This window comes from Pteropus alecto, unplaced genomic scaffold (assembly GCF_000325575.1).
Source record: "Pteropus alecto unplaced genomic scaffold, ASM32557v1 scaffold109, whole genome shotgun sequence".
Taxonomy (NCBI): domain Eukaryota; kingdom Metazoa; phylum Chordata; class Mammalia; order Chiroptera; family Pteropodidae; genus Pteropus; species Pteropus alecto.
In genome coordinates this window covers 10,089,557-10,099,773 of record NW_006494608.1, presented here as the reverse complement: position 1 = coordinate 10,099,773, position 10,217 = coordinate 10,089,557, and the positions used below count along the sequence as shown (strand labels likewise).

General features: G+C 34.0%; 1 protein-coding gene and 1 pseudogene across 2 annotated transcripts in view; both read right to left on the bottom strand.

Moving 5' to 3' along the window:
• Nucleotides 1–3,410: 3,410 nt before the first annotated feature.
• RELN (reelin) overlaps nucleotides 3,411–10,217 on the bottom strand; it is a 457,821-nt gene continuing 451,014 nt past the window's right edge. Inside the window, exons 64-65 of one of the 2 annotated variants that reach the window (XM_006925407.2) lie at nucleotides 9,168–9,173; nucleotides 3,411–3,801 (exon numbers count right to left, since the gene is read on the bottom strand). In XM_006925407.2, coding sequence (XP_006925469.1) covers nucleotides 3,705–3,801; nucleotides 9,168–9,173 — 103 coding nt within the window. In that variant the 3' untranslated portion in view covers nucleotides 3,411–3,704. The remainder of the gene's footprint in view (nucleotides 3,802–9,167; nucleotides 9,174–10,217) is intronic. The other variant, XM_025041934.1, reaches the window with a different exon arrangement.
• On the bottom strand, nucleotides 7,816–7,934 carry LOC112473635 (annotated as a pseudogene).

Sequence of the window (10,217 nt, the reverse complement as noted above, 5' to 3'; positions counted from 1 at the left end):
GAGAAATATGAATCCTTAGTAAAATTCTTATCAGACAATTCAAGATTATTCCTCAGTCGTTGTCCCAGATCTACCTATTAATTCTAGTCTCCCATCTTCTTTTCTTAACTCACACATCCACTCTCTATACATGTCAGCCAGAATGGACTTATCCAAAGGTCATCTGCTTAAAGATCTCCACAGCTTCCCAATGCCCACTAGTTAAAGCTGAATTTTATTAGTATGAGAAACTGCTCTCCATCTTTCACTCCTGACTCCCCAAGCAACACTGGCCCCTGTGCTGCTCTCCATCAGCCCCTCTTCAGATTCAAATGATCTGTGATTTCCCTAAGGAGACAAGCTGGATCCTGCCTTTGTGTTTTTACACTTTGCTCTTTTCCTAGAAAGCCCATATTTCCTCACTAAATCTGCCTGACAAATCCTACTTATTCTTTTCTTTTTTGCTATAACATTTAGATCTTCACATAAGAAGAGAGAATAATACGATATTCTTGTATTCAAGAAACCCTGGCATCTGGGGTCTCACTGGCTGGGAAGAGGTTGTCCCTCCTAGGACTAGCTAATTCTTTGAGATAGCAAACAGGATTTCGCCTCCCAGGATTTCGCCTTTCATGTGAAAAATAACCAATGCAAAGCCCATGCTCTGAAGTACCTCCTCTATCAGGCTCTTATGATATTCCTCTGCTCTAATCATTCCAGGGCCAGGTACCAGAGAAGTAGAAAAAGTTCTCAAGTCCCAGAGCCTGCAGAAATTATTCACACCAGTCAATCCTAAACCTGCTCACCCTGCCTTGCCTTTCTTGAGATGACCACAATAAAGGCTCATGACCATGCTTTCCCCTCACTTTTTCTGCCTCTTCACAGACCCTGGTGCTCCTTGTGTGACCCCTGCATGGTGTGGCATACCTCTTTCTCTTAGTAACAAACCATCTCTTCAATGGCCATCATCTTTTGACCTGTTGGTCTCACCAGACCTGGATAATAACAAAATCTACATTTTCAATTTTATATGCGAGATGCAGTAAGTCTTTTTAAGCATAACAAAAGCAAAATAAACCCATAAAAAGAAATGCACATGAATGCATTACATATCTAGATACCAGATGCTAACTAATAAACATATTTGAAAAACAAATTTTACTTAAAATGCATTCCAAATAACTATCGCAAGTAAATTGTGCACATCTTTTAATGGAAATTAACTAGGGAAGAAACCATATTATTTGGTGTTAAAAGAGGCAATTGCCACATATAGGGAAGTTACAAAAGATAAAATACAGAAAGACAAAACCACCAATTACTGTGAAAAAATATCAATTGGCAAACATTAAAATAAACAGGTAAATATTTTAAATGATTTCCTATACATTTTTTAAAACCTTGGAATGTAAGGAAGGGGGTGCTAGAGACAACCTCAGGCCAGGGAATTTCCCAAATAATGTACATATCATGTTGTTTCTAAGGTCAAAGGTAAAATACATGTGATCTTGAATATATTTAAGATTAGATATTGAGTATGGTTTACATTAAAATGTACAGTGAATAAGAGACAACTGTGTAGAAACCATGGAAATTTGGTCATACAAATATTTTTATCTCTGCATTACTAAACTGTCTGCTTTAGCAAGATGAGTCAGTTGAACCAACCATACTTGAAGTCCTACTCCAACTGACTGTTTTCAAATTAAATGTCAAGTAGATGTTAGTCCCCAAGTACACTATTACAACTTTGTAGAGGAGGACCAGCAGGGAGTTCAATTCTGTTCTGATGGCAGGAGCACAGGTAGATGGGAGCACTGTCTAATATCTTGATCCCAGTCAGTGGGTAGGTCTATGACACATACAAGCTACTTGGAAAAATGAAGCTTTGGGAAAAATTCTACCACTGTACCAATAGGAAAATGAACTAAAAATGCCACCGAATGGTAAACCAACAACAGATAATTTATGAACCAATAAAGAAGAATCGACAATTAAGACACAATAGTTGTAAACATTTATGGGTCAAATATTGTACCAAATTATAAAATATATTGCATGTTAGATTAGGTAGAAAAAAGACCTTGTATCTCCAAAGCAATGATTCACAATAGATTTGATACCAGGTTCAAAATAAAATTTAACTAAACTTCTCAGAGAGATCGCCCTTTATTTTTTTTCTTATTCAATGAGAAACGCTATTGCCATTTATTGCTCTATTACCTAGTGTTTTTTTTTTTTTAATCCTCTGGGAATCAACGAATTCAACAGTATCAACAACGTTTTTATTGTGTAAATGTTAAAAATAAGCAGGAACAATTTCTCAATCACTATTTTTATGCTCAACACTTAGAACAGTGCCTGGCACATAACAAGCATTCAATAAATAATTTGCTGAATGAATGCATGAGTGCTTATTATAAGCGGGGCACTATGTTAGCAGCTCACAAAATTCTCAGGAGTTAAATAATTTTCACAACTTTCTATTGACTTTTCTTACTGTAATTACAGAGTGATTAATAGAAAAAGTTGAATAAGAGAAAAATGGCAAAATTGAAAGTAGGGCTTCATAATCGCTATTCTCAATGATGAGACAGAACACCGGTAAATGTATCCAACATTGTTCTTTCCAAACCTGACCAGGCTTAATAATCCTACACAAAATTTAATTTAGAATGAATAAAGACAAATGAGCTTCAGCTGGCTTTTGGACATAATTTTTATTTAAGCATGGGCTTTTAGCTTGGTTCACCCTAGAATGAAACCTTTTAGTTAGGTTAATAAAGAATTCAGGGCTACAAGTCCATTACAATGTTGCTGGTGTTGGTACAACTTCATCAGAATGTATGAATATGACCTGCAGGAAAAACAATTCACAAAGAGAACACAATGAAAACACCCACTGTTTTACAAATCACTCTGTTACCACAGACACAAAATGGCAGTTACTGTTAGTAAATCAGCCACAGAACACTTTAAAAATTTTAATCTTTAGACAAGGAAATGGGAACTCCTTTGTGGGAGATAGGGTTTTCATCCACAATTTTTAAGTAGAAAATATTTCAAGGTCAAGCATTTTTCTTACCCACAAAACAACGCTAAACCAACATACATTTTAAGGAGTATATTAAAGGAGATACAATATCTTTACAACTAGCTTCTTGAGCAGGTATTTCAATGTATTTTCTGCAGAATATATATAAGTAGCCCAAAATTCAGCAGCAAAGTATTGCAACATAACAAGTAAATACAGTGTCAATAACAGTGTGTTATATTGTAGAATACATAAAAGGACAAACAATGATAATTTAATCATATAAAACATGATACGTAGCTGAAATACAGTCCACTTAAATAGCTTTGTGACCAAGAATGTTAAATACTGTACTAAATGCCATTTTAAACATAAAATCTCTTAAATTTTTGTGCTTAAACTTTTTTTCTGTTAAACTATTTCTTATTTTCAATACTGCCACTGTAACTGATATTACAACAGATCACAATTTTCACGGACACATCAACATGAAGACAAATACTTATGAGAAAATAAGTCACTTGTCATTAGTTCACAGTGTGGGAAAGTGGTGTACACTTGGTCTTGAGAAGGGCTTTCAGTTAATCACCAAGTCCTTCACAGGAATTTCCTGATATCAGATGCGGTGCGAAATTGAAAAGAATGAAAAGCAACACATCACATGTTGGAAGGAAAATAAACTTTTGATTCTTCATGGGTTTCGTCTAAGTGACCTTCGTCTTCTGTTGTAGAAGTGCCTGAGCCCATGTTGTCGTGAAAAATTCATCATGTAATTTTGTTTGCGAGTGCTGTTAAAATCAGAAAGGACAGAGGCAGAGAGGGAAAGAAGGAAGAGCATGTAAGTCCCATCATTGAAAGTACAATCTAGTCTAGGTCCTAAGTTACCCTGATATTTATTTGAAAATTTTCAGGGTTGATAGGTCACACTGACATTACTACCCAGGACAGAACAACTGAAGGTTGACACCTGTGTTCACTGTCTTTGGACTTGAAGAAATCCCTTTCTTTTCATGAGTGAGCTCTCAACCAGAAAAAAATGGCAAAGTCTCTTGATTCATAGCAAAAGTGGACTGAAATTATTTTGGAATTTTAAATTTTATTCTTGAACTCTTTCTGAAAACACTTACTTGGATGAATTTGCTTGAGACACAGCGTGTGCTGTTATTCATCACCTTATTTAAATACATCTCTAACAAGTAGGAAACATAATTTGATTCCTTTAGCAAACATTCTCATTTAAAGCTTAAAAAGCAACAAAACAAAAACAAAGAACAAACTCGTTAACTGAATCAGCTTAATTTTATGCAGTCTCAAGGCAAATGAAGAAGTAAGTTTTTCCTTGAATGTTGATTCCACTACCTTCCTTCAAACAATAAGCTGTGGAGATTATATTCTAGAAATATGACCTTATAAAAGAGACATTTCATTGAAAAAAGATTACAAAATACTAAGAAAGTGTAATTGAATGTATAATTGTATGTGTGTATATATTTCCCCCATGTATGTGCAAATACACATTCAGACATACATACTATATGTGAAGCTGATACGAATACTGAAAATGGATATTAGGAGCCTGCAGGAAATTATACAATATTAGTAGACATAGCTGTTAAAGTTTTGGTATGAAAAACATACTTTAAAAAGGAGCATTACCTAAAACATCACTGAAAAGAATCATACTCTTTTTACACACTGACTTGAGTTAAAACATATCTGTATGTGGCATCAAAATGTGGGATTTAAGTGTGAGCTTATCAGTATTTCTAAATTGACCAAGTCTCCTGAATACTGTCTAGTCCCAGTCTTTTCTCCTTAACTGAATAGAAACATAAAATGCATCCAGAGCGGGATAATGTCATGTGATGTGATTCCACCATGAAGGTCAATATGACATGATCTTGAGTTAGGATAAAGAGGAGGTAAAGGGTAATTTTGTGCTGAGCAGTATCTTATTCTGCATTATTAATGATCAATATACCAGGCAAGGTGTAAAATGATACTGTTGTACCTAGTATATCATACTAGGTATTATACTTAGGTATATTTTACTAATGATTGTAACAGAAATCATTAAAATAAAGATTTTACATAGTTAAATTTGATTACTAGAAAAAATTTATAATAAAATGTCTCAAAGGGAAATACATAAAGTGAATGTCATTAGGTAACATTTAATCAAAAAGCAATAGCATCTGTGTTTGAAAACCTGATTAAAAGATAGACGTCATATTGATATATATTCTGTAAAATAAAATGAAGTGCTAATAACTTTCCACTCTGAATCTCTATATTATCAAAATGCAAGACACTATAGAATGGAAACTAAAAAAAAAACCTCCAAAGATATTGTAGAGAAAAACATAAAAGTTATGTTTATGTTCAGGTAGCTTTACTCCCCCTCCTGCCTTCCCCGATGTGACAGTATTATGTGTATAAACTAAGTTGATTAGTTTCAATGTCATAGTTGAAGGATGCAATGAATTTATCCACTATTTACTAACTGCTATAAGTACTAATTGCTACCTATGTAAAGTCCAGTTATAGAAAAAGGACAATGACCTGACATGTTGAACTAATCAAGTATCAGGAGAATCTGTTATCTCTTTAGTCACAAAATATTGGGACTGGCACTAGCTGTCCTCCTGCCAGCACCCCAGCTCACCTTGTGGCCCCTTCCCTGAGCTATTATAGTGGCCCCCTAAACTAGCCTCCTCATTCTCTCCTTGTATGAAACACCACTGAAAAGAAACCACGAAATACTAAGAAAGTTATCATTAAATGTATACTTGTATGTAGTGTGTATGTATCTTCCCATAAATACATACAGTAGGTTTTTTTTTGGATTGGTAAATGTTTTCATGATTTGTAATAATGCCTAGCTTGCCAAGGAGCTGGGAGCAGGTGCCCATGGCTGGCGGGTGTACCCATTGGTCTAACCTTTCTGGAATGCAGGAACGCTACTCGGCAGAGCCTATCATATGCCTTTTGCTTTTTTAAAAATTAAAAAAGTTTTTCAATTACAGTTGACATTTAATATTATATTAGTTTCAGGTATATAGCATAGTGGTCAGACATTTATATAACTTATGAAGTGATCACCCCAATAAGTCTAGTACCCACCCGGCACTATACATAATTATTACAACATTATTCACCATATTCTTTATGTTGTACTTTACATTCCCATGACTGTTTTGTATCTGCCAGTTCATATAGATGATTTTGCACACAAGTTTCAGGAAGCCTTCCTTCAAGTGCTGGCTTTACCTTGTTAAGAAGATGTACATAATCCTATTGTCCATGGAGCAACATCTAAGTTAGTCAGGCCTGGTATTTCAAGTTCTCTACATGTTTAATCTTATTCTGTTTTTCAAGTCCTCTCTTCCATTACACTCCTATACAGACTCTTCTGTCCAAACTCACATTGAACCTCTTCCATCTGCCTCATTCGTCAATCCCCAGTGTCACTTCCTAAATTTCTACTTATTTTTCAGGCATCGCATTTCATTTATTGTTCACCCCCTCCAAAAGTGATTTTCCCCTCTCTACTTTGACGTCTCATAGTGCTTGTTTTTTTTTGCTTTGAATGAAGACTACTTGTGTTCATATTATTATATGCTAAACTTCTGATGGTGTAGCAGCCTGTCCCCACACTCCCTCCACCCCCACACCATAGCCCTTAGCCTCCTGCCTCACCAGTGGGTGATCAAGGCATGTCTGTTAAATTTTTGATGACTTACTGATTGGGTTCCTGTTGTAAATCATTACTCTTTAACTATAAGGAATAACTGCAAAGTTAAAGCAATGAAAATTATTCTGTTGAAAAACACGTTCAAAAATATAAGGTACTCGAAGAGAATTTAATGTACTTAAAATATTTTACATGGAGAAAAGATAAACTCAAAACACTCAAGATATTTAATTATCTCAGTGAAACAACAAAAAACCCATTTAGTTTAAACAAAAATCGACGTGCATGTTTAACGGCTTTAAAGCAACTTCTCCATATAACTATTTTATGTATTTTGGACTGATTTAAATTCTCTATCATTATATGTGAGGAAATAAATATTAACAGGTTTCAGATTTTTCATACCTTGACAATTGGCCCAGCGTGGAAGCATATATCTAATTTAGGGGTCATTTTGATTTATTGGATACTTTTTAATTTTGGATAAATTTATATATCAGTAGCATATCTTTGGATCCCTGTGAATGTTGATATGCACACAGCATTTGCTACAGATGTTTGCTATAGATGCCTAGTGTTTATATAGTCACATTAAAAATGGCCACATTTTCAAAGCACCCTTGAAACTGACTAGTAATTTCATATATCAAACACATATCTCTGGAGTCATTTAGGTTGGAATCTAATGAAGAAGATTTTTCAAGTTCATAAGCTATTTAAAATCAAGCACCATGGGAAGCAATACCATAATGCTGCCTGCCTTTAGGGCCATTTAGTAAACAGACATGGTTATTAAACAGTTATGTGGCTCCTAAAATGTCTAACTTACAGGATTGGGCATCAGGAGAATTTTAAACAAGTTTAAAGATATGTTTATCTTTTGTGTGAAGCAGATCTGTGAGCTTGTTTCTGTTTTTGATACAGATAAGATGTATAGCTATAGATGAACTTGTAACCAAAGTAAAAATAGGTATGATGGAATTTTATTATTTTATTTTTAAATTTTTATTTATATATTTTTTATTTTTTAGGTGAGGCAACTCCTGGTTGACCTCACAGATTGCAAGGACCTTGTCAGCTTACAAATCCTTTATTTTTAAATTTTTTATGTCTACAGCACCTGGTCTTCCTAGGTGGACTCCCATCCAAGTACTAACCAGGCCCGACCCTGCTTAGCTTTCAAGATCAGATGGAATTGGGCTTGTTCATGGTAGTATGGCCATTTTAAAGATCTATGGCAATTACAGGGAAAGAAATTTTTATTATAAGTTCAATGAAAGCAGATAATGTTAATCCCAAGTCATCTGAATTACGCTACTTGACATATCAATTTGCTTTGGCTTGGACAGAACTAGGTCCATTTAAAAATCCTTCCATTATGATTAAGTCATTGAAAAAAGGGAGAATGAACATCAATGGCTTCTTGGAAATGCTAGCTTAAATTTCCATTATTGCTTAGAGAGTTTAAGGACTTAGATGGCACACGAAATTATAAAATGCTTCCCTGTTTCTGCATAGGAAATATGGATATTTCAAGATCTTTCAAGAACTAGTGACTCTTTTGAACTGTTACCCTTCACTGGAGCCACTATCTTAGGTCATTTATTACTATGAAGAAAATTCAATTGATTTTAAATAGATTCTAGAGGAAATAGGGAAAATAGAGACTTGGGAGAAGTAATTTGAGCTCACAGAAATTTAGGCATTTTTACAGATCGGTAACTAATTTATTTATCATCAAAACATGTGGTACAATAAATAACACTTTATATAAGTGCAGAAATAAGAATCCAGTGGACTGTCATATCTTTCAGAGAAATACTGGTGAGTATAAGATTGAATGCTGCTATTCAAACTAATCAATGAAACTCCCCTGCAGAAAGGATGCTGTACATTTTACTTTCAAGGCCATGCATTTTCAGGAAGGCTACGTGTAAATAAGTGTAGGCTTATACATCTCGCAAATAAAGATTTCATATTTCTTTCCTTGGCTAAATGGAGACAAGAATAATATCTGATAATGTTGGGGAGTTGTAAGGATTAAATGAAAACTTCTAGCATAATATGCAGATGTTTAATAAGTGACAACCATTTTACCTTCTTTCTTAAGTATCTTTAGAGGAAAAATGTAAATATGTATTGAAGAAGGGCAATCTTACCTAAGGATAGGAACAGTCAGTACAGTCCCAGGCACAGAGTCAAGTTTGTTTTCCAGTGAAGGAATGCTGATTAGCGCTCTGGTCTGCCTGACTGTGTTCAATATTGCATACATTTGAAAATTATCACAATTTGGCTGAACTCTGAGTTTACATGATACAGGTTTCAAATGTTCTAGTATATCTCAATATCATATATAACTTTTTTTCAACTGCAAAGGTCTTCGACAAAACTTTCAGTTAGTGTAGGTACAGCGATGAAACTATTAGTAAACAGTTCCCCAGAGTTAGTAAGAGGACTTACCTTACTCTAGTGGAAAACCAATGACAGCAAATAATGAAATATAACACAAGTTAAAAAATGCCTTTCAATGCATGCAGCACTGTGATTAGTCATAAAAGTCTGATCGGGTTTAGACGCAATATAGGATTTTTCATCTCTTTTGAAAATAAAAATTAAAGATGTTATTTCTTATTCTTCTATACCTGATATATACATATATTTAACTTTTCTATGTAATGCAACATGCAATATTTGCTCATAACCATATGTAAAGGTACATGTAGCTATAGTACTACATTTGGCATAAATGTTACATACAAAGTATAAATATAAAAGTAATAGTTTAATAACTACCATTAATTTTATTATCTGATTTTTCAATTATTATACTTTAGAAAATACTTATTCCTGAATATATTAAGGAATGGGCTTTAAAAAATACAAAAGTCCTCCATATCAGATAACATAGTCAAATTTAATAAAGAATAAATATGCTTTACAACAAATATAATATGCTCGTCTCCATAAATCATTTGTGCCAAAAATGTGACAGTATATTGATAATGAAAATAGCATGAGAGGATGGTCATGATGGAATGCATAATATTATTAAAATCTGATAAATGCATTTAAGACCATAGTTAGCAACATATTGGTTTTCAATTTTTAGTAAATGTGGTAATAATTCACTTTTTTATAAATTAATTTATATAGGCTTACTCTTTACTGAGCAATTTACTTTCAAGGTACACATGCAAAAATTGGCCCAATTCATTATACACATGACAGCTTGTGACTTGGACACGTACACAGGAAATGTGATGTGTGAATGAAGTGCATAGTTTGGTGAGGGAGATTCTTAGGATAGAAGTATGAGAGCTCAACAAAATGATTAAGACAAAGAATTTTCTTTTATCCTAAGAAAAGCCCCACCAGCATGGATCTTGTGAGGGATCTGCCCAAATATATTCACAAACTTTTACTGAAAAACAAATGTTCTACACTAGCAAATGAATTCAAAGAAATTAGGTTTCTGACACTTGAATGTCAGTGATTGTGTTATGCTACATC